Consider the following 25781-nt stretch of genomic DNA (forward strand, 5'->3'; position numbering starts at 1 on the left):
CAAAATGACTCTGCAGAAATAATACACTGAAGAGGAAGCATATAATTACCAAAAGTTCCCCAGAGAGTGCGGCTGCACAACACTGTGAATGTGATTAATGCCACTGGATTGTGTGACTAAAAATGGTTACATAGTAAATTTTATGTTATATATACTTTACCACAATCTGTAATGTAAAAAAATTAAAATAAAATCCTCTATCTAGAAGACAGTCTAGCACACGTCTGTCCTTCATTAGCAAATCCCCTAGAAGGGCTCCTATTTTGAGAAAGCATAATTTCTCTTCCTTTTCTTTCAGAACATATTGTCCTTCTGTATTTATATCCTTTTTTTCTTTTTTTGGTTACTTAAACTATAGTATATTATATGTTTTTCCTATCAGTTTTCTCTATAGCATTTCAACCAGAGGTGTTTTGGTGGAAAAATGGATCCTAGTCATGTTAAAGGAAGTGGACACAAAACAATAACTTCACACAGTCTTCAAGTAAACAGAATCCCTGATATAATTGGAAAGTAATAGGTAATTCTGGGGACAGTAAAAATACATCTGTGACAACTTTGTCTCAAATCTTAGAAAATGAGTTTGGTTCTGGAGTCTCTCAAGACACAATTGTTGGTGGCCTGAACCTCTGATTTGGATAAGAAAGCAAGTAATATAACATTTAAATAAACATAATAAATCCTTTTTCAAAAGCTTGAAATCATTGAGATTGGATAACTCACATTTTGTAATGTGTAAATATTTGTTACTGGTATAAAAAAAAGGTAGAATATAGTTTATGCAGTGCAAAACCTATTGGAAAAAAGCCTTTGGAATAGACATGAACTCATGGTAGAATCACAGTGTTGACACAAAAATTGTGAAGGCTGAGGGCTGTCCACTGGAAACATTCATAACCACAAGGTCACGGTGGGTAACATCTGGCTGTCTCCTTTTGAAGTATACCTGAGGGAGAAAAAGACAAAAACAACATGTTTAAGAGTTTTAAAGTCCTCCTCCTAAGGCAACACATTTCTAGGTTTCCTTCTTCATGTGAGGCAATCATATTACTATTGGAGACATAGTTTTAGAAAACCAGGGCTGTATTTATTCTATGGAGGAAGTAGCCCCATTAAAACCCCCAGTGGGGTTGGATGTAATGCCAAATAACCTGTAGATCTCCTAGATATCTGATCATTCTGATTCACAGATATGCTTTATCACTACAGTAAATTGATACACAAAATCATTTTATTCCCTGAAATAAATTAAAAACAGGTAACAAAGAAGATAGGAAAACTAGCATCGGAACAGGGTTTGTCATTTTCACACGTAAAAGGAGCACAACAGATTTGGATGTTAATATCGGGTTATTACCTTTATATGTTATAAACTCTGATTGGCAAGCACTGAAACACTGGCATATATGTATGAAATATCCTGGCGTTTAATTTGTGTGGCAAAGCAGTTATAGGTCCTATAGAAATGTGACCTGTGGATAGTGGGTCCCAAGAATGAAAAGAAAATCAAATGCTTTAACAATCACTTAACCAAGAGACTTCTCTAAAATGTAAGATGATACCCAATAATAGGACAGATCTCTGCCAGATGTTTGAGCTCTTGAATTCTACCAAATTCTAGCCGAACTGGAAGAGATACAGCTATATCAGTATTTTTCAGTATATCAGGTATATCAGTATTTTTTCAGTGTATAATCAGAGCACAGAAGAAAGGAAGTGCTGTCAAGTTCCACAATCATCAGTTTTTAGTAGCTGTATTATACCTCAGTTCCTTACAGATGCACATAACAAAATAAAATAATGTCAGGGCTTGTGAAGCCTTATCTCTGAACATGCTTGGGCAAAAAACAACTTCAAGTGTAACTCTTTTTCCTCAAAGAAGAATGTGAAAAGTTTCCTTTGAGTCTTTAAAACAGAAAATTTATAGTCTATCAGAGGCTAACTCATGTCACAAACTGGGTTGCTTAGACACATGATTACAGATCTCTTTCATAGAACCTGACCGCAAGTGCATTTGCGGGTGCTGTAAACAGAGTTATCATGAGAGAGAATGAACTTCACACACAAAACAGAAAAGCACTAGGACACCTACCTTCGCAGTAAGTGCACTTTCTTACTCTCTTGTTGCTAACATATCCTGCTACCCCCAAAACAGCTGTGCATACAAAATGCTATATATTTAAATGTCACTTAAGGAGAAAAATAAACCCTCCAAGAATGCTTGGGCCCAATGGCTGAAATCTGAGACTATTTCCATTGTAATGGAAGCATTTAAGAATAAAGCCTTTGGTGGGAGTGGAGGGGTTGTTGATTACATATCATCACCCTCCTCCATTTTCTTAAGCTAGACATATTTTGTGATTATATATGTATGTACTCTTTTGGTGAAACTAAAAAGAGTTAAAGGAACAAAAGAAAATTCATTTTCTACTGCTTAACATTCTTTCCAAAATCATCGGGTTTCTTTCTCTACAACTCTTCTCCATACAATTTTTTATAAAGAAAATATTATTTTTAGCAACTTTTAACTGAAAAGGACTTTGCTTCATGGTCTGAAATACCTGAACTGAATACTGCAAAGGATATTCATCAGTTGGGGGCCCCTGATTTAGAGTCTCAAAAGTGACCTAGAAGAACCATGGGTATATTTGTTTTATTATTGGGAGGCAAGGTTTCTATCCACAGCCTTTTACAAAATGATCCCACTTTTATACTGTAAAACTCTCTATATTCTCAAAGTACTTAAGCATCTGCTCTCTCATTTGATCCCTCTGATAAGTGTGAAGAAGACAGCAGGACTGTCATCTGGCTCTACACACAGGTGAGGACCAGAGGCTCAGAGGCCCTGGGGGACACAAGGCCACATGGATGCTAAGTGCCTCCTCCATTTATCCAACTGGACCAGGCTCCTAGAGCTAGGATATGAGAATTTTATAACTGCTGGGCTGTATTAGGTGATTTCACAAATAGACAAAATGACACCTCTGTTACACCCTGGGAACAAAGGAACTTCAAAAAACCTCAACCAGGTCTGCTTAATCACAGAACAGAATGGATGGCAGGGATTTATTCTTGGAGCTGAACTGTGTCCCCTCTGAAAGGCTGTTGCTGAACCATGAAAGATGCCATGATTCTTGGCCTCCACAGAAGAATTCAATTTGGGGCCAGTGCCGAGGCTTGATCACTCAGAGCTTTTGTGTAATAAAGTTTTATTAAAGCATAAAAGAGATAAAGAAAGTTTCTGACATAGACATCAGAAGGGGACAGAAAGAGTGCCCCCTGCTAGTCTTTAGGCAGATGTTATTTAGCTACTAGTAGTAGCAGTGTTAGTCGCTCAGTTGTGTCTGACTCTTTGAGACCACATGGACTGTGGCCCACCAGGCTCCTCTGTCCATGGGATTCTCCAGGCAAGAATACTGGAGTGGATGGTCATTCCCTTCTCCAGAGGATCTTTCCGACCCAGGGATCTAACCCAGGTCTCCTTCATTGTAGGCAGATTCTTTACTGTCTGAGCTACAGGGAAGATCCATATAGCTACTAGCAGTCTGCTAATTAGAGAAAGGAAATGTCTCAAAACTCAGAGACTGGTATCAGGCCCCTCACACAACATGCATTTTAAGATAACATTGGCACAAGGTGAATTGTCCCTGGACCGAAAATGATTGACATAAATCTTGAGGAAACTCAGGTTTCCAAGCAAATATAGTCTCACTGACTTAGCTTAAGAGAACATTTGCATGAGTAAAACATACTCATTGTCAAGTCTGTTCTGAGTCTTAGGGGGAACTGACTTGAAGACAGAGTCTAGGGTAAATACATAGTTCATTAACATAGATTAAGACAAAGATTTCAATAAGAAAAATGCATTGACTAGCTCAAAGTTTGAGAAAAGTTAAGTTCAGGTGGAACCAGGTATCTTCATGGTAAACAGAATTTTAAAAGAAACCTCTTTTTAAATTTGCATCAGTTCAGTTCAGTCCCTCAGTCCTATCATACTCCTTGCGACCCCACGGACTGCAGTACACCAGGCTTCCCTGTCACCAACTCCCAGAGCTTACACAAACTCATGTCCATTGAGTTGGTAATGCCATCCAACCATCTCATCCTCTGTCATCCCCTTCTCCTCCCATCTTCAATCATTCCCAGCACCAGAGCCTTTTCAAATGAGTCAGTTCTTTGCATCTGGTGGCCAAAGTATTGGAGTTTCAGCTTCAACATCAGTCCTTCCAATGAATATTCAGGGCTGATTTCCTTTAGAATGGACTGGTTGGATCTCCTTGCTGTCCAAGGGACTCTCAAGAGTCTTCTTCAATACCACAGTTCAAAAGCATCAATTCTTCAGTGCTCAGCTTTCTTTACAGTCCAACTCTCATATCCATACATGACTATGTGAAAAACCATAGCCTTGACTAGACGGATCTTTGTTGACAAAGTATAATGTCTCTGCTTTTTAACATGCTATCTATGTTGGTCATAACTTTTCTTCAAAGGAGCAAGCGTCTTTCAGTTTCATGGCTGCAGTCATCATCTGCAGTGATTTTGGAGCCCAAGAAAATAAAGCCTGCCACTGTTTCCATTGTTTCCCCATTTATTTGCCATGAGGTGATGGGACCAGATATCTTTGTTTTCTGAGTGTTGTTGTTTTTTTTTGTTTTTGTTTTTGTTTTTTTACTATTGATGAACTTTTTTTATTTTTTATTTATTTATTTTAGTTTTTTATTGTTTTTAATTTTAAAATCCTTAATTCTTACATGTGTTCCCAAACATGAACCCCCCTCCCACCTCCCTCCCCATAACATCTCTCTGGGTCATCCCCATGCACCAGCCCCAAGCATGCTGTATCCTGCATCAGACATAGACTGGCGATTCAATTCTTACATGATAGTATACATGTTAGAATGGCATTCTCCCAAATCATCCCACCCTCTCCCTCTCCCTCTGAGTCCAAAAGTCCGTTATACCCATCTGTGTCTTTTTTCCTGTCTTGCATACAGGGTTGTCATTGCCATCTTTCTAAATTCCATATATATGTGTTAGTATACTGTATTGGTGTTTTTCTTTCTGGCTTACTTCACTCTGTATAATCGGCTCCAGTTTCATCCATCTCATCAGAACTGATTCAAATGAATTCTTTTTAATGGCTGAGTAATACTCCATTGTGTATATGTACCACAGCTTTCTTATCCATTCATCTGCTAATGGACATCTAGGTTGTTTCCATGTCCTGGCTATTATAAACAGTGCTGCGATGAACATTGGGGTACATGTGTCTCTTTCAATTCTGGTTTCCTCGGTGTGTATGCCCAGCAGTGGGATTGCTGGGTCATACGGTAGTTCTATTTGCAATTTTTTAAGGAATCTCCACACTGTTCTCCATAGTGGCTGTACTAGTTTGCATTCCCACCAACAGTGTAAGAGGGTCCCTTTTTCTCCACACCCTCTCCAGCATTTATTGCTTGCAGATTTTTGGATCGCAGACATTCTGACTGGTGTGAAGTGGTACCTCATTGTGGTTTTGATTTGCATTTCTCTGATAATGAGTGATGTTGAACATCTTTTCATGTGTTTGTTAGCCATCTGTATGTCTTCTTTGGAGAAATGTCTATTTAGTTCTTTGGCCCATTTTTTGATTGGGTAGTTTATTTTTCTGGAATTGAGCTGCATAAGTTGCTTGTATATTTTTGAGATTAGTTGTTTGTCAGTTGCTTCATTTGCTATTATTTTCTCCCATTCAGAAGGCTGTCTTTTCACCTTGCTTATATTTTCCTTTGTTGTGCAGAAGCTTTTAATTTTAATTAGATCCCATTTGTTTATTTTTGCTTTTATTTCCAGAATTCTGGGAGGTGGATCATAGAGGATCCTGCTGTGATTTATGTCTGAGAGTGTTTTGCCTATGTTCTCCTCTAGGAGTTTTATAGTTTCTGGTCTTACATTTAGATCTTTAACCCATTTTGAGTTTATTTTTGTGTGCAGTGTTAGAAAGTGATCTAGTTTCATTCTTTTACAAGTGGTTGACCAGTTTTCCCAGCATCACTTGTTAAAGAGATTGTCTTTACTCCATTGTATATTCTTGCCTCCTTTGTCAAAGATAAGGTGTCCATAGGTGTGTGGAATTATCTCTGGGCTTTCTATTTTGTTCCATTGATCTATATGTCTGTCTTTGTGCCAGTACCATACTGTTTTGATGACTGTGGCTTTGTAGTAGAGCCTGAAGTCAGGCAAGTTGATTCCTCCAGTTCCATTCTTCTTTCTCAAGATTGCTTTGGCAATTCGAGGTTTTTTGTATTTCCATACAAATCTTGAAATTATTGGTTCTAGTTCTGTGAAAAATATGGCTGGTAGCTTGATAGGGATTGCATTGAATTTGTAAATTGCTTTGGGTAGTATATTCATTTTCACTATATTGATTCTTCCAATCCATGAACATGGTATATTTATTTCTCCATCTATTAGTGTCCTCTTTGATTTCTTTCATCAGTGTTTTATAGTTTTTTATATATAGATCTTTAGTTTCTTTAGGTAGGTATATTCCTAAGTATTTTATTCTTTTTGTTGCAATGGTGAATGGAACTATTTCCTTAATTTCTTTTCCTACTTTCTCATTATTTGTGTATAGGTATGCAAGGGATTTCTGAGTGTTGATTTTATATCCTGCAACTTTACTATATTCATTGATGAGCTCTAGTAATTTTCTGGTGGAGTCTTTAGGGTTTTCCATGTAGAGGATCATGTCATCTGCAAACAGTGAGAGTTTTACTTCTTCTTTTCCAATTTGGATTCCTTTTATTTCTTTTTATGCTCTGATTGCTGTGGCCAAAACTTCCAGAACTATGTTGAATAGTAGTGGTGAAAGTGGACACCCTTGTCTTGTTCCTGACTTTAGGGGAAATGCTTTCAATTTTTCGCCATTGAGGATAGTGTTTGCTGTGGGTTTGTCATAGATAGCTTTTATTATGTTGAGGTATGTTCCTTCTATTCCTGCTTTCTGGAGAGTTTTTCTCATAAATGGATGTTGAATTTTGTCAAAGGCCTTCTATGTATCTATTGAGATAATCATATGGCTTTTATTTTTCAATTTGTTAATGTGGTGAATTACATTGATTGATTTGTGGATACTGAAGAATCCTTGCATCCCTGGGATAAAGCCCACTTGGTCATGGTGTATGATCTTGTTAATGTGTTGTTGGATTCTGATTGCTAGAATTTTGTTGAGGATTTTTACATCTATGTTCATCAGTGATATTGGCCTGTAATTTTCTTTTTTTGTGACATCTTTTTCAGGTTTTGGTATTAGGGTGATGGTGGCCTCATAGAATGAGTTTGGAAGTTTCCCTTCCTCTGCAATTTTCTGGAAGAGTTTGAGTAGGATAGGTGTTAGCTCTTCTTGAAATTTTTGGTAGAATTCAGCTGTGAATCCGTCTGGACCTGGGCTTTTGTTTGCTGGAAGATTTCTGATTACAGTTTCAATTTCCGTGCTTGTGATGGGTCTGTTAAGATTTTCTATTTCTTCCTGGTTCAGTTTTGGAAAATTGTACTTTTATAAGAATTTTTCCATTTCTTCCACGTTGTCCATTTTATTGGCATACAACTGCTGATAGTAGTCTCTTATGATCCTTTGTATTTCTGTGTTGTCTGTTGTGATCTCTCCATTTTCATTTCTAATTTTATTGATTTGATTTTTCTCTCTTTGCTTCTTGATGAGTCTGGCTAATGGTTTGTCAATTTTATTTATCCTTTCAAAGAACCAGCTTTTGGCTTTGTTGATTTTTGCTATGGTCTCTTTTGTTTCTTGAGTGTTGAGTTTTAAGCCAACTTTTTCACTCTTCTTTCACTTTCATCAAGAAGCTCTTCAGTTCTTTGTTTTCTGCCATAAGGGTAGCGTCATCTGCATATCTGAGGTTATTGAAATTTCTCCCAGCAATCTTGAATCCAGGTTGTGCTTCATCCAGCCCAGCACTTCTCATGATGTACTATGCATGTAAGTTAAATAAGCAGGGTGACAATATACAGCCTTGATGTACTCCTTTCCAGATTTGAAACCAGTCTGTTGTTCCATGTTAAGTTTTAACTGTTGCTTTCTGACCTATATACAGATTTCCCAGGAAGCAGGTAAGGTGGTCTGGCATTCCCATCACTTGAAGAATTTTCCACAGTTTGTTGTGATCCACACAGTCAAAGGTTTTGGCATAGTCAATACAGCAGAAATTGATGTTTTTCTGGAACTCTCTCACTTTTTAGATGATCCAGCAGATGTTGGCAATTTGATCTCTGGTTCCTCTGCCTTCTGTAAATGTAGTTTAAACATTTGGAAGTTTACAGTTCACATACTGTTGAAACCTGGCGTGGAGAATTTTAAGCATTACTTTGCTAGCATGTGAGATGGGTGCAATTATGTGGTAGTTTGAGCATTCTTTGCAATTCCCTTTCTTTGGGATTGAAATGAAAACTGACTTTTCCTGTCCTGTGGCCACTGTTGAGTTTTCCAAATTTGCTGGCATATTGACTGCAGCACTTTCACAGCATCATCTTTTAGGATTTCAAATAGCTCAACTGGAATTCCATCACCTCCACTAGCTTTGTTCATAGTGATGCCTCCTAAAGCCCACTCGACTTGGCATTCCAGAATGCCTGGCTCTAGGTTAGTGATCACACCGTTGTGATTATCTGGGTCATGAAGATCTTTTTTGTATAGTTCTGTGTATTCTTGCCACCTCTTCTTAATATCTTCTGCTTCTGTTAGGTCTATACCATTTCTGTCCTTTATTGTACCCATCTTTGCATGAAATGTTCCCTTGATAGCTCTAATTTTCTTGAAGAGATCTCTATTCTTTCCCACTCTACTGCTTTCCTCTATTTCTTTGCACTGATCACTGAGGAAGGCTTTCTTAGCTCTTCTTGCTATTCTTTGGATCTCTGCATTCAAATGGATACATCTTTCCTTTTCTCCTTGGCCTTTAGCTTCTCTTCTTTTCTCAGATATTTGTAAGGCCTCCTTAGACAATCATTTTGCCTTTTTGCATTTCTTTTCCAGTGGATATGAATTTGTATAGAGAAGGGGGGAAAGTATATCACTAGTAGTTTGTTTCCTCCTGCAGCTTAAGAGAGAGATAAAAAAGTGTCTGGCACTTGCAACCTATTCCCTCCATTTGGAGACCCCTGGCCTTCCTTCCTCCAATTTTACATGTTGAAGTCCTAAACCCTCCAGTACCATAGAATGTGACTGTACTTGGAAACAGTGTCTTTAAAGAGGCAAGAAAGTTAAAATGAAATCATACAGGTGTGCCCTAATCTAACAGACTGGAGTTCTCATATGAAGAGACCAGGACACAGGCTCACACAGAGGGAAAATGGAGTCTACAAGACAAGGAGAGAGACCTCAGAGGAAACCAACCCTGCTGACACCTTGACCTCAGACTTCCAGCCTCCAGGGCTGTGAGGATATAAGTTTCTGCTATTTAAGTCACCTACTCTTTGGTCTTTGTATGGCAGCCCTAGCAAACTACAGCCCCATTTAGCTTTATGTATCTAAGTAGTATTTGCTCTACTATTTCATGGATCATCCATAAAGGGTCAATCAGACAGTGATCTGCTCACCTGAGCTAGGAGTTCAAGAAAATGCGATGTGGAAGCATTTCTCCTAGTTGTTGGGTTTTCTTTTCAGATGAATGAATTTTGTTCCATTAGAGTGAAAACCTTGTGACTTAGGCTAATCCTCCCGGTGTTATATCTCTGAACAATACATTGATACCTGATGCTTGCACATTCAAAAAGCTGATAATCTGACAGTTTTTCCTCCTAAGAGGATGCAGAATATGCAGAAATAATGTCAAGATGGGATGAGAATTAAGAAATATATTTCTTTCTGTACAGGTGACCTGAGCCAGTGGTAGGACTGAAATCCAAGAGTGAGGTTCTGTCACCCTGTGAACTTTGGTGACTGGCCCTACCTTAGCTACCACGTGACAGGAGCAGTGTTCTCAGGCTCGACACAGAACACAGTACCTAGGACAGCACCCAGCCTCCCCAGCAATGCCTACTCTGTGCTTCCTGGACCAGCTCTGTGACCCTGGGTGAGCCCTGTAACCACTCTCCTCATCCATGACATGGGATAAAAATGGACCTTCATGAGATTACATGAAATCATACACATGAGAACTGTATAAAATAAATTATAAAGAACTACACAAATGTAACCTACCGTTAATATTGTTAGAGTATGTGCAGGGTTACTAGACCTGGAATCACAAGATTTCTAATTCTATGACCTATGTCTGCTTCAGTATATGTTACACTTGATTTAAAATATTTACTAAAAGACCAAATTTCTCATTCTGTGTCTGCTGCAAACTAGCTTAACACCAGTTATATACATAGGACCACCTTCCTTCTAAAGTACCTTAGTTTCCTCACCTGTACAATGAGAGGCTTGAATCCTATTATCTTATTATCTGGACCAATCTAAAATTCTGTGTTCCTTTTCTGATTACTCAATGTCATGATAATATAGTTTTAAAATGAAGACTTTGACATACAGGTGGGAACACCTCTTTTTGATGTGAAATGCCTAAGGTCAAAAGAGCAAAAGGGTTTGGGAGATTCCTGGCCCTCGAGGTGTCAGGAGGGATGGTCTGACTGGGAGACACTCTGTGAATTTCAGGCATAAAAAAATACAGAGGTCCTTGTTCAGCTTCTCAACATTTGCACACAATGTGAGTACTCATGAAAAGTTCAGAACAGAGACTTCCTTGTCCATAAGCCTAAGCATGAACTCTAGCTCTGTCAACTCTTCAGCCAGCTCTGGGACCCAGGAAGTCTCCTACCTGATGAGCAGCGGAAGGTTCTGCCTTGCATTTCCTCATTTCTAGAGAGGACTGAGAGGAGACAGTGATGAACTAAGGCTACATTTTATATAAATCTTTCATATACAAGTACTTAAGATACTGGGACATGTTTACTTTAAGACATTTTAAATACAACACAAATAATCTTATTCTATTTACAAGTGAAAATCTGGGAAAGGCAGAAAAGTATGAAGAATGGAAAATACATCCATAATTTAACATGCAGACATAAATTTTCAGTAGGGAAGTCACATCCCACCCTGAGCCACACATGTTAAGGGGTAAGAACACCAGACCTTCCTTCCCTCCCTCTATCTTCCCATCAACCTCAATCCCACTCCCATCTGGTTCCAGAAAGACTTACAGATGGCTGCATGATAATGGCTAAGCCTCTTAAACCAGACCTTGGCTACCACTACACCTCTGTTAGGAAGATACCACGTGACCTGAATGTTGCTCACTGAGCCCCTTCCTCACACCACACACAGTGCTTAGTGTCTCAGAAATCTCATCTCTGTGAAAGTGCTGTGTAAACCTTCAGGCACCATTCAGACTACAGTGTGAAGCTATTGTGAGTTCTTGATTTGTACTGATGACAATTTCATTGTCTAGAAGGTAGAGGAAGCTGGGGGTGGGGGAGGGGTCTGGGAGGGAGGTGGCAAATGGACCTAATTCTAAACAACAAAGAATTAGGGAGAAAGTGATAATTTCAGGTAAGAGTTGTCTTTACAGGTTAGGAAACAGAAGAGACCTACACCTTTCTCTGGAAGATCTTCCGAGAATCGAAATATTCCAAGTTGGTTTTTTTTCCCCCCTTAAACTCTCAAATTTCCTGGATATTACTTGATGGAACTTGTATCACAAATGTGATGAGCACCAATCAGAATGAATGTAAAGGGTCTGCAAAATGAAAATATTCTATGTTCCATGAGAATCTGAACCCAGAGTCCGAACATGTGGGAAGTTGAATCCAAAATCTCTGTCTCAGGCACCAGTGCACGCACACAGAAGGGTTCACACATCCTGACCCCACCCCCAGCACCGCTGCAGATTCTCAGCAGACCTGCCTTCCACCTGCCCTGTGTTGTTAAAGACCCAGTCATGACGCTTCCTCTCTGGAGGCTTCTACTGAAAAGAACACAGAGTGCTTGTTCCCAGACCCTTGGTGGAGATCCTGTGAAGAGTGAATCCTGGAGGCAAATTTTAATTACAGCTTCCCGCAACGGCCTCACCTATTTTGCCTTTTTAGAAAGGACAGCAGCCTCTTCCTTGCCCAGTTCTTGCACCATCTTATAAAATAGGCTGTTTCTATCTTGCAGCAAATTATTTGGCTGATTATGTTCTTTCCGTTTCCCTGAATCCAAAACCTGTTAACAGCAGAAAGAAACCCATTAGCACAAAATGTCTCCCAGTAACACATAATTCAGACAATACTTCAAAAAGGGTCAGGACAGGGAGAATTTGGGCGGTAGGACTGGTGGCATTTACATGGTTCAATTCCCCTGTTTCACTGGGAGACAAGGGCCCAGCCCAGCCTTTCATCATTGTATGGTTATAGCAAAGGAAGAAAATGAAAGTTCTTTCATTTTCAGAAAACGAAAGTTTTAATCATGACTATGATTACTGGAACTGAACGTCTGTAGCATTTTATATTCTGCCCAGGGCCTTTGGGGTTGTTATCACTAGTTAGTGCTTTGAGCTCTCAGACTCTGAGCTTTGAGGGCTATTTATAAGGTACACAGAGTTGGGAAATGTCTTGATTCAAGAAAATCAAACATCTGTCACTTCCTCAGCCGCTCCTCTAGGCTGGCCACCTGCCCTCTGGAACGTTAGACTTTGTAGTAGATTGACCTGTCTTTATGTCCTTAAAGCTTTCAGAACAGACAATCATTTGATTTCCAGAAAGGAAACAGGTACAGTCATCCCTCAGAGCTATTGTGGGTTCAATTTCAGAATACCAGAATATAATGAACAGCATAGTAAAGTGAGTCACATGAATTTTCTGGTTTCCCAGGGCACATAGAAGCTATGTTTACATTACACTGTACCCAAGCATGTGTGCATAGCATTATTGCACAATAATGAAAAAACAATGAGAAAAACAATGTACATATATAAAGTTTTGCTAAAAAATCTTATCATAAGAGACTTCAGTAAGTCATAGTAGTAATATCAAAGATCATTGATGTTACAGATCACCAGAGCAACTTCAATGATAGTGAAAATGTATGATATATTGTGAGAATTACCAAAAGGTGACACAGAGACACAAAATGAGTAAATACTGTTGGAAAAAATGGCACCCATAGACGTGCTTAATGTAGGTTTTTGACAAACTCTCAATTTGTAAAAATAAAACAGTATCTGGGAAACACAATAAAACAAGGTATGTCTATATTTCTAAAGCAAGCAACAAAAATAAAATTGCCTCAATAATTAAAGTTTTGAGAAAGAACATTACTGGTGATGTTTTTGCTGAATTGAAAGCCAACTGGTAATCAGAAGCTCTAGAAAAATATAAAAGCTTTATACTTGGGATGAATGGCGCACAGAGGACAATCCCCAACTCTGTAACTGGGGAATGCAGAGGTCCCCTGAGGTCTAATCCTGCCATTCCTACCAGAGGAGTCATCAACCCCAACCAGTTCAGAACAAAATATAAACAAGTAGCCGAGTTTACATCTCCTGGTGGGATCTGCCTGTGACATCACTGATGAACGCAACCAGGGAGCCCTACCCTGAAGGTCTCCCAACACAGGAGTGAGAAGGGAAGCTCCACAGTGAAGGGTAAGATCCTTTCCTGGAAACAAGGTCATCCATCACAAAGGTGACAGGCTCCAAAGAGAACCCTAGCATCTCCCTTCTCCCTCTGTCTTCACTCCTCACCCAGATGCTCAGTCTCTGCACCCAGAAACCAACATCAACTTCTTTCTCTGCCCTCAGATCCCATGTTCAATCCATCATGCAGTCCATTTGGCTTCACTTCCTTATCTACCCCAAGTCCCACCATCTCACCATTGCCATCACAGGCACCTTAGACTAAGCCAAAATTCTAGAGAGGGCACACTGTAAGACAGTGAATACTGAATTTGGAGAACTGAAAGACCATCAGTGTGATTTTAGCTGTAAAGGAAGGAGGGAGAGCAGAGTGGGACAAAACTAGAAAGTTGGGGAGAGACTGGCTGGACATTGCTTCATAAAAGTTCTTTAAAGATTTGTTCATAGACATTGATCAAGAGAGAAAAATTTGAGATTATAGAAATTTACCAGGAGATATTGGTAAGTAAAAGACACTTGCTCTTTGGAAGAAAAGCTATGACAAACCTAGATAGTGTATTAAAAAGCAGAGACATTGCTTTGCTGACAAAGGTCCGTCTAGTCAAAGCTATGATTTTTCCAGAAGTCATGTATAGATGTGAGAGTTGGACCATAAAGAAGGCTGAGCACTGAAGAATTGATACTTTTGAACTGTGGTGCTGGAGAAGACTCTTGAGAGTTTCTGGACTGCAAAGAAGACCAAACAAGTCAATCCTAAAGGAAATCAACCTTGAATATTCATTGAACGGACTGATGCTGAAGCTGAAGTCCAACACTTTGGCCACCTGATGTGAAGAGCTGACTCACTAGAAAAGACCCTGATTCTGGGAAAGATTGAAAGCAGGAGGAGAAGGGACAACAGAGGATGAGCTGGTTGGATGGCATCACTGACTCAGTGGACATGAATTTGAGCATACTCTAGAAGACAGTGAAGGACATGGAAGCCACGTGTGCTGCAGTCCATGGGGTCACAAAGAGGTGGACAGGACTGAGCAACCAAACAACAAATCGGTAAGTAAAGCGTTAAACAAATGAACATACTTTGATAATAGCAACAAAGCTGCTTTGTTCAGAGGAAACAGATGTTCACATCTGCATATCAGGTGCTGAGTGATAACACTTTAGGACTGACCAAGTGACAGTTCAGCTCAGTTCAGTCACTCAGTCGTGTCTGACTCTTTTCAACCCCATGGACTGTAGCATGCCAGGCCTCCCTGTTCATTACCAACTCCCAGAGCTTGCTCAAACTCATGTCCATCAAGTCAGTGATGCCATCCAATCATCTCATCCCCTGTCATCCCCTTCTCCTCCTGCCTTCAATCTTTCCCAGCATCAGGGCCTTTTCAAATGAGTCAGGTCTTCACATCAGGTGACCACAGTATTGGAGTTTCAGCTTCAGCATCAGTCCTTCCCATGAATATTCAGGACTGATTTCCTTTAGGATGGACTGGTTTGATCTCCTTTCAGTCCAAAGGGACTCTCAAAAGTCTTCTCCAACACCACAGTTTAAAAGCATCAATTCTTTGACACTCAGCTTTCTTTATGGTCCAACTTTCACATCCATACATGACTACTGGAAAAAACATAGCTTTTAACTAGACAGACCTTTGTCAGCAAAGTAACGTCTCTGCTTTTTAATATGCTGTCTAGGTTTGTCATAGTTTTTATTTCAAGGAGCAAGTGTCTTTTAATTTCATGGCTGCAGTCACTATCTGCAGTGATTTTAGAGTCCAAGAAAATAAAGTCTGTCACTATTTCCATTGTATTCCCATCTTTTGCCACAAAGAGATGGGACTGGATGCCATGATCTTAGTTTTTTGAATGCTGAGTTTTAAGTCAGCTTTTCACTCTCCTCTTTCACATTCATGAAGAAGTTAGTTCTTCAGTTCCTCTTTGCTTTCTGCCACAAGGGTGGTGTCATCTGCATATCTGAGGTTATTTAAATAGCTGATAAATGAAGAGAAGCTAAAGGAGAAAAGTAAAGATATACTTATCTGAATGCAGAGTCCCATAGAAAAGCAAGGAGAGATAAGAAAGCCTTCCTCAGTGATCAATGCCAAGAAATAGAGGAAAACAATAGAATAGGAAAGACTAGAGACCAGGTGACATGTCCAAATTCTGTCCTTCCTCGGTTTCCCTAACCAAGCACACATTCCAAGGTGACAGTATTTCTAAGAATTAGATAATAAAAAGAATCTGCTACCATTAATGACATTAATGTTATAATACCAAAAACCAAAAATAAATCTTCAGGGTACATTTAGGACCAAGGAATTTAATTGAACAGACCCTTAACTGAGCTGGAGATCAAGCCATCTTTCTGCTGCTATGTCTAAAGCCTGACAAAGGGCTTGAAATAGGTCAGCATCATTTATTTATAAAGGAAGAATGGTGCTTTAGGGGATAATCTCCGAAATGCAATGTTGAGAGGTAAGAACAAAGAGACAGGTAAAATCTAGCAATAAAAGGTTACTTTTTCAATTAGCATCAAGAACACAAAATGAACGACTAAGGATGCCTGACACAAAACATTTCTAGAAATTAAGAGTCAGTGTTGGGCAATCTTGAATGTAACCCTATTCCTCATGAAAGTCTGCATGTAGAGCCCACTTCCTACTGTGATGTCTAGTCCAGGAAACCAGATGTACTGTTTGGAGCCTAGAGCATCCCTTTGGTTGGGGATGCCCCACTCCCATCATCTGCCTCCCCAGAGCTCACTCCTGTGCACGTCCAGCTCAGGGAGTGAGGCTACAGGCACTGCCTCAGTGCTGACAGCCTGGTATCTACTCAGTGTCCCCACTGATGCCCCATCTGACAATGCATGTGAGGTAGGGTGGGAGGCGATATTCCAGGAACTGCCCAAATCAAAAGAGACAGTTCTATTATCATCAGACATAAAGAACTGTGGGTACTACTGACCACTCATTAGTGATTATTGCCTGTTTTGTATGGACCATCAAAATACCTCAAAGTATCTTGCATTCCTTGAGATTATTTGCTGCCAAAGTTTATCTTTGAGGAATGCTTTTCTTGTTTTATAAAGCCACATCCTAACATGTATTGAAACTGAGCAAGCAACAGAGGAAAAGGACAAAGAAAGAGAGAAAATGAAAAAGAGAGAGAAAAGGAATAGATGCAGGAAGGAAATCAAGCTAAGGAAGGAAATATTAAATTACTAAGGAAGAAAGAGCCAACCAAACCTGGAAGGAATATACTAGATAGAGATCCAGAGACAAAAGCCTGGAGCTTGCCATGTGTGCAGAACAGAGCTATTGTTAAGAGACTCGCTGGTTGTTTATTTAGTCTCTCATCCCTGATTGGCCTTTCTTTCCAAACTCTCATCTGTGAAGCAGAAGTCACTGCAATAGTTGAGAGACCCTTTTGCCAGGTGGCCTTTGTTAGGTTCTGCCAGGAGGGGGCACTAGAGGGAGACTGAAGGTGGGAAACTGCTAATGCTCTACCTGATTCTGCTACTAGTGGCACCTCAGCACTGGGACCTGACTCCAGCTCCCGGCTATTAGCACCTGGAGAACCAGCCCCATCCTGCCCCATCACAAATATGACCACAACCGGGCAGTGACCTCTCCTTGGAGGTCTGAGCATCAATTCCTTAGGGCCTCTTTTCTGAGATCTCAGGTCTGGAGCTCCGTCCTAGGATATGGTAGCTGCTTTCTAAAATTGTTACCCTAATAGATGGAGAAATATACCATGTTCATGGATCGGAAGAATCAATATAGTGAAAATGAATATACTACCCAAAGCAATTTACAAATTCAATGCAATCCCTGTCAAGCTACCAGCCACATTTTTCACAGAACTAGAACAAATAATTTCAAGATTTGTATGGAAATACAAAAAACCTCGAATAGCCAAAGCAATCTTGAGAAAGAAGAATGGAACGGGAGGAATCAACTTGCCTGACTTCAGGCTCTACTACAAAGCCACAGTCATCAAGACAGTATGGTACTGGCACAAAGACAGACATATAGATCAATGGAACAAAATAGAAAGCCCAGAAATAAATCCACACACATATGGACACCTTATCTTCGACAAAGGAGGCAACAATATACAATGGAGTAAAGACAATCTCTTTAACAAGTGGTGCTGGGAAAACTGGTCAACCACTTGCAAAAGAATGAAACTAGATCACTTTCTAACACCGTACACAAAAATAAACTCAAAATGGATTAAAGATCTAAATGTAAGATCAGAAACTATAAAACTCCTAGAGGAGAATATAGGCAAAACACTCTCAGAAATAAATCACAGCAGGATCCTCTATGATCCACCTCCCAGAATTCTGGAAATAAAAGCAAAAATAAACAAATGGGATCTAATTAAAATTAAAAGCTTCTGCACAACAAAGGAAACTATAAGCAAGGTGAAAAGACAGCCTTCTGAATGGGAGAAAATAATAGCAAATGAAGCAACTGACAAACAACTAATCTCAAAAATATACAAGCAACTTATGCAGCTCAACTCCAGAAAAATAAATGACCCAATCAAAAAATGGGCCAAAGAACTAAATAGACATTTCTCCAAAGAAGACATACGGATGGCTAACAAACACATGAAAAGATGCTCAACATCACTCATTATTAGAGAAATGCAAATCAAAACCACAATGAGGTACCACTTCACACCAGTCAGAATGGCTGCGATCCAAAAATCTGCAAGCAATAAATGCTGGAGAGGGTGTGGAGAAAAGGGAACCCTCCTACACTGTTGGTGGGAATGCAAACTAGTACAACCACTATGGAGAACAGTGTGGAGATTCCTTAAAAAATTGCAAATAGAACTACCGTATGACCCAGCAATCCCACTGCTGGGTATACACACCAAGGAAACCAGAATTGAAAGAGACACATGTACCCCAATGTTCATCGCAGCACTGTTTATAATAGCCAGGACATGGAAACAACCTAGATGTCCATCAGCAGATGACATGGATAAGAAAGCTGTGGTACATATACACAATGGAGTATTACTCAGCCATTAAAAAGAATTCATTTGAATCAGTTCTGATGAGATGGATGAAACTGGAGCCAATTATACAGAGTGAAGTAAGCCAGAAAGAAAAACACCAATACAGTATACTAACATATATATATGGAATTTAGGAAGATGGCAATGACGACCCTGTATGCAAGACAGGAAAAAAGACACGGATGTGTATAACGGACTTTTGGACTCAGAGGGAGAGGGAGAGGGTGGGATGATTTGGGAGAATGGGAATTCTAACATGTATACTATCATGTAAGAATTGAATCGCCAGTCCATGTCTGACGCAGGATGCAGCATGCTTGGGGCTGGTGCATGGGGATGACCCAGAGAGATGTTGTGGGGAGGGAGGTGGTAGGGGGGGTCATGTTTGGGAACGCATGTAAGAATTAAAGATTTTAAAATTAAAAAAATAAATAAATTTAAAGAAAAATAAAATAAAATCGTTACCCTAGTGTTTCAGTTTTCTAGCACTCTATTCCCTATGTAATAAATTCCTTATATTAAATCCTTTCAGTTAAAATACTGTTTTTCTCACTAGGCCTTTTCTTCTCGTGGACTCCTGAGAAAATCTACAACTTTAGCCATAAACCTTCTGTCTAAACTAGAGGCTAATTTTTTTATAAGGGAATCCAAAAATGCTGAAACAACTATGACACAGTGAAAATGACTGTGTTCTACCCCACTAAAATATGGAGCTAAAACTTGGGTTTGGAATATTTTAATTGTTGGCCATTATAAAAAAGACAATTCAAATAAACTTTTAATATGAAAATATAAGATTATTGGATATATTATTTAATAATGGATTCTAAAAGTATAGTTAAGTACTTGAGTAACTTCCAGGAATGAGAAAAGAAACTAAGAGAAAAATTAATAGAGGTTCCTATCAAATTTTACACAGAAGGATACATTGAAAATTGAACATAAATGGAAACAACTAAAATGGAGAGGGTCTTACCAGTATCCATTCACAGTCAATAATGTTGCTCAACCTGTGTGAAATGGTCAGCACAGTGCACTGGGCAAATCTCTCACGAATTCTTTTTTGTATGAACTTATCAGTTCTAGAAACAAAGAAGTTGATTTAATTCAGTAAAGACAGGAAAAGCAGACTTAAGACTTAAAAACATCCTATGATATTTTTACAATGTTTTTTAAAATCAATACTTTAACATATAGTCTTATTCCTAAAAAACTAAGTATAAAAAGTCTACTTAGAAATTTACTATTTTTAATAAAATGATGGAAAGTTAGTCTTCCCTCAAAATTGCTTGAAACTATCAGGAGCTGGATTTAGGAATTCAGCTTTCTTAGGGTGCCTCATAACAACATTAACACCATATAACATGTCTTGGTTTTTTCCTTTGTTTTCTGGAATTAATATTATCAACAGATATCCATGAGGCCAAGCGAGCACTTAGAAACATTTTGAAGATTCTCTAAATGTTTTCCATTTACCACATTTACAAGTCAGTTCAAGATTTCCTGGGGCTCAGCTCCACACCTTGGATCTACATATGATGTGGCTTTGTCAAGAATCAATATCTGATTCTTCCTGAGAAGAGCCCTGGCAAGGCACACCAGTTGTTTCTGACCAGCACTCAAGTTCAATCCAGATTCTGCTAATTCAGTATTCATTTTAGCAGGAAGACCTTCAATGGATTCTTTGAGTTGTACCTGTGGATACAGAAAGAATGACATTTTTCTAAGCAAACTGCTACTTGTCTAAGACAAGCCTCTTAGACATTAGAGCTTTGACATCTTCAGGACTTCTTACGTATCTTACATGTACAGCCAGGTGATGGGGAGAGCCCCTTCCAATGAGTGTTCACTGAGAAAGATGGTGTAGTCAACTCAGTACAAAAAGATCTCAGTGTCCCCCTTTCCCACCACAGGACATCCACCAGAAACTCCGCCCCCCAGGGGTTAGTTAAGGAAGTTTCTCATAAAGTGAAGCTATTTCTCCCAATATGATTGAAACAGAAAAGTTAAAAGGATCTTTATGGTTGAGTCAAGTTTCCCAAAGTACATTTTGCATAGGAATTGGTACACTAGAGAAAAGCTCTCAAAAATTTTACAGAAAATCTGGCTCTCTGAAGATATAAGCTTATTGGCCCTTTACTATTTTCTAAAGTTTAATATATGCAAGTTGAAGCAATAGCAAACTGCCACTTATACATTAGTATTCCTGGAGCCCATTCTGATGATGGTTCTTTCCCAAGTTTAATCCTACAAATACTGAGCCAATCAAATGCATTTTCTTCAGTGTCTTAAATGCATTGTTTGTGAATGAAAATGCACAAAAAAGAAAACACAACATCTTATTTCTCCCAGCATATGGATATAGGTTGTTGTTGTTCAGTCACTGAGTCATGCCCAACACTTTGCAACCCCATGGACAGCAGCATACCAGTGTTCCTAGTCCTTCACTATTGCTTGGAGTTTGCTCAAACTCACATCCATTAAGTTGGGGATGGCATCCAACCATCTTGTCCTCTTTCATACCCTTCTTCACATGCCTTCCATCTTTCCCAGCATCAGGGTCTTTTCTAATGAGTCATCTCTTCACATCAGGTGGCCAAAGTATTGGAGCTTCAGCTTCATCATCAGTCCTTCCAAAGAAAATTTGGGTTGATCTCCCTTAGGATTGACTGGTTTGATCTCCTTGCTGCCCCAAGGACTCTCAACAATCTTCTACAGAACCACAGTTCTAAAGTATCAGTTCTTCAGTGCTCAGCCTTCTTTGTGGTCCAACTCTCACATTGGTACATGACTACTGGGAAAACTATAAGTTTGACTACATGGACTTTGTAGGCAAAGTCATGTCTCAGCTTTTTAATATTCTGTCTAGGTTTGTTATAGCTCCTCTTCCCAGGAGCAAGCATCTTTTAATTTCATGGCTGCAGTCACCGTCTGCAATGATTTTGGAAATAATGTCTGTCATTGTTTCCACTATTTCCCCATCTATTGCAATGAAGTGATGAGATAGAATGCCATGATCTTAGCTTCCTTAATGTTGAGGGTTTTTTTTTTTTAATATAAAAGAGACACAGATGTATAGAACTGTCTTTTGAATTTTGAGTTTTAAGCCAGCTATTTCACACCCCTCTTTCACTTTGATCAAGAGGTTCTTTAGTTCCTCTTCACTTTCTATGATTAGGGTGGTGCATAGACCTGGATTACTGTGATACTGAATGGTTTCCCTTGAAAATGAACCGAGATCATTCTGTCATTTTGGAGACTGCACCAAAGTACGGCATTTTAGGTTCTTTTGTTGACTTTTTTTTTTTTTTTTGAAGCCAAACAAAAATAAATTGGAGACGTGAAGCCAGGCAGCCTGGGGATTAAGTCTTGCCTGGCTGTACCAACTGGGCAAGTTCCTGAACCTACTCTATCTTAGCTTCCTAAACTCTAAGACTATAATACCATAATTATAAAGGTGTGTGCCTCCTAACATTGTTAAGAACATTAAATGAGTCAGTACATGCAGAATTTGTAACAGACCAATATATTGCCCATTATTAATAATGCTATCAGCTCGCCCCTTCTCAACTTCTGCTTCACTTTTCTCCTTTGCGTGTATCAGCACTGAGATTTTGTTACATATGTACATTTTGTTACATATGATTTGCTTGATTTTCAACTTCTCCAGGAGAATTTCAGCTCCAGAAGGACAGACATTTTGTCTCTTGACGACTGTGACAGCCCCAGAATCTGCAGCATTGCCTAACAAGCTCTTAGTAGACATTTGTTGGCTGGATGAAGGTGGGCTTCCCTGGTGGCTCAGTGGTAAAGAATCCTCTTCTTGGGCTCTAAAATCCGTACAGATGGTGACAGTAGCCTTGAAGTTAGAAGATGATTGCTTCTTGGCAGGAAAGCTATGACAAAACTAGACAATGCATTAAAAAGCAAAGATATCACTTTGCTGACAAAGGTCCATATAATCAAACCTGTGGTCTTTCCAGCAGTCATGTACAGATGTGAGAGCTGGACAATAAAAGAGCACTGAAGAATTGATGCTTTTGAACTGTGGTACTGGAGAACACTATTGAGAGTCCCTTGGAAAACAAGGGATCAAACTTGTCAATCCTAAAGGAAATCAACCCTGAATATTCTCTGGAAGGACTGATTTTGAAGCTGAAGCTCCAATATTTTGGCCACCTGCTGTAAACTCATTGGAAAAGACCCTGATGCTGTGAAAGATTGAAGGCAGAAGGCGAAGAGGGAGATGGAGGATGAGATGGCTGGATGACATCATCTATTCAATGGACATGAACTTGGGCAAACTCCAGGAGATGGTGAGGGACAGGGAAGCCTGGCGTGCTTTAGTCCATGGGGTCACATAGAGTCAGAGGTGACTTAGCAACTGAACAACAATAACTTAGACTGATAAATCATCCCTTTATCCAGATTCTCTATGAATTATTTCTTTATCACATTTGTATGTTTTTCAATGAACGATTTCATAAGTTTTTTTTTTTAATTTTTAGTTTTTTATTTTTTAAATTTTAAAATCTTTAATTCTTACATGCAAACAGTCATAAGGAATCAATTCCTAGAGAAACACAATGATGGGATGATTTCTCTAAGTGATATCACTGAAGTTAACAGGGTTAATTCCAGAAGCATCAGATGGAAACCACATACTTCACTTTGTGAAATAAACTCACATTTCTTTCTTTTTATAGAAAGTTCCAAATGTAGTTTAAATAGAAGTAGATCTTAGTGTTATCTACCACTTCAGTATTTCTGTAATTTAGATTAACATTGCTTCTCTGTCCATGGAAAAATATATTCTAAAATTCTAGAGTAATGCCATCTGAGAATCTGTGAAAAAAAGGTCTAAATCTGGGAAACAAATAGAAAAAATAATTTACCAGTGCTTCCAGTTATTTTTTTAAAGATGTGTCCCAATTTCACCGTTACATTTGTCCTATGAATTCAAGAGTAGTGGATCATCCTATCATTCTTTATATTTAATGGTTAAATGCTCTACACACCTCTTCTCTTGCAGAATTTGATTGTAAAAGACTCACAGACTTAAATGAAATCAGAGGTGCACTGCTTTTCAGGCAGGAGAAGGTGAAGCAATCAACTCAATTTAAGAAAACAAAATCCACATGTTGCTGAAAAGCAGGGTAGATGTATAAAGACTCGGTGGTGATATCCTTCCGAAACCAGAATTACTGACTGGAAATGGTCATACCTCCAAATCTGCCTGCTTACAGTCAAGGCTCATCTGTATATTACAGATTTCAGAGCTTCCATGAAAGGGTGACACTAAATGACAAACATACCAATTCAAACCAACATGAACAATCAATCTCTCGGATTTGTGTAACAACAAACAAAAAAAGATTTTTAAAAATATGCCACACTTCTCTGAAATAAAAAGATCAGTCAAACATTTAGTAGTTATTCATGTAGAGTGTTTTCCCTGTGTTTTCCTCTAAGAGTCTTATAGTATCTGGTCTTACATTTAGGTTTTCAATCCACTTTGAGTTTATTTTTGTATAAAGTATTAGGGAGTGTTCTAATTTTCTTCTTTTACACATAGCTGTCCAGTTTTCCCAGCACCATTTACTAAAGAGACCACCTCTTCTCCATCATATATTCTCACCTTGTTTGTCACAGAATAGGTGACCACCGGTGTGTGAGTTCATCTCTGGGCTCTCTAGCCTGTTCCATTGATCTATATTTCTGTTTTTGTGCCAGTGCCACACCATCTTGATTACTCTAGATCTGTATTGAACTGGCCAAAAAGTTCATTTAAGTTTTTCCATAAAATCTTATGTAACAAATTTTTGGCCAACTCGGTAATATATTCTGAAGTCAGGGAATCTAATTTCTCCAGCTTCATTTTTCTTTCTTAAAACTGCTTTGGCAACTTGGGGTCTTCTGTGTTTCCATTAAAACTGAAAAATTTTTGGCTCTAATTCTATGAAAAATGCCATTGGTAATTTGACCGGGATTGTATTTAATCTGAAGATTCTTTGGGTAGTATAGTCATTTTCACAATATTGTTTCTTCCAATCTAAGAACATGGTATATCCCTCCATCTATTTTGCATCAGCTTTGATTTCTTTTGTCAGTACCTTCTGGTTTTATGAGTACAAGTCTTTTGCCTCCTTAAGTAGGTTTATTCCTAGGTATTTTATTGTTTTTGTTGCAATGGTAAATGAGACTGTTTTCTCGATTTCTCTTTCTGATCTTTCATTGTTAATGCATAGGAATACTCATTCTTACTTTTTAAAAGCAAAAGACTGAGCTAGGTCCTAGGAGAAAACAGAAGTCTATCTATGGCTTAGAAGTCTAGGGTTTCTTCCAACAGTAGAACTGATCCGTAAAATGAGTGCAAATACACAAAATAGTTTGTATTAATATACAAACTGACAGCAACTTAATAGTCAAATTTTTTTTCATGCAAGGGTGAGGAAATTCAAACAAGTGGGGCAAGGGAAAACATGACACAAATAACAGAAAATTCTCTAGAAATGAACCTATTCATATAACAACTGAGCAGATGTTCCAGGGTTCTGTTATCTGTATTAATGCTAGAGCATTAAAATGATATAATTACCAATAAATAATCATTATCAATTCCTACTATATAATTTACCTTTATAAACATTTTCCTATGGAACTTCTACACTTTATTAGTGTGATCTTGTTTATATTTTTTAGTCAATAAGGAAAAACTACTATTGTCTCCACTTAACAGATGTTTCCTAAGACCAGAGGAATTGATGCTTTTGAACTGTGGTGTTGGAGAAGATTCTTGAGAGTCCCTTGGACTGCAAGGAGATCCAACCAGTCCATTCTGAAGATCAGCCCTGGGATTTCTTTGGAGGGAATGATGCTGAAGCTGAAACTCCAGTACTTTGGCCACCTCATGCAAAGAGTTGACTCATTGGAAAAGACTCTGATGCTGGGAGGGATTAGGGGCAGGAGGAGAAGGGGACGACAGAGGATGAGATGGCTGGATGGCATCACTGACTCGATGGACGTGAGTCTGAGTGAACTGCGGGAGTTGGTGATGGACAGGGAGGCCTGGAGTTCTGTGATTCATGGGGTTGCAAAGAGTCGGACACAACTGAGCGACTGAACTGAAGACCA

At 38.9% G+C, this 25781-nt stretch overlaps 1 protein-coding gene across 9 annotated transcripts in view; it reads right to left on the minus strand.

Moving 5' to 3' along the window:
• Positions 1–479: 479 nt before the first annotated feature.
• The window catches only part of LOC138446669 (ATP-binding cassette sub-family C member 4-like), a 217477-nt gene continuing 192175 nt past the window's right edge, over positions 480–25781 (minus strand). For 7 of the 9 annotated variants that reach the window (XR_011259504.1, XR_011259500.1, XR_011259501.1 and 4 more), the window contains 4 exons: positions 20170–20342; positions 19624–19729; positions 12074–12208; positions 480–946 (listed from right to left, as the gene is read on the minus strand). Coding sequence is in view for 3 of the 9 variants with exons in the window: in XM_069601897.1 (XP_069457998.1) it covers positions 12074–12208; positions 19624–19729; positions 20170–20342 (414 nt within the window). In the remaining 6 variants the exon portion in view is untranslated. Of the gene's footprint in view, positions 947–12073; positions 12209–19623; positions 19730–20123; positions 20343–25781 lie in introns of those variants that run through there. The other 2 variants (XR_011259498.1, XR_011259502.1) reach the window with 2 other exon arrangements.

The sequence above is a fragment of the Ovis canadensis genome, chromosome 10 (assembly GCF_042477335.2).
Source record: "Ovis canadensis isolate MfBH-ARS-UI-01 breed Bighorn chromosome 10, ARS-UI_OviCan_v2, whole genome shotgun sequence".
In the NCBI taxonomy this organism is placed as follows: domain Eukaryota; kingdom Metazoa; phylum Chordata; class Mammalia; order Artiodactyla; family Bovidae; genus Ovis; species Ovis canadensis.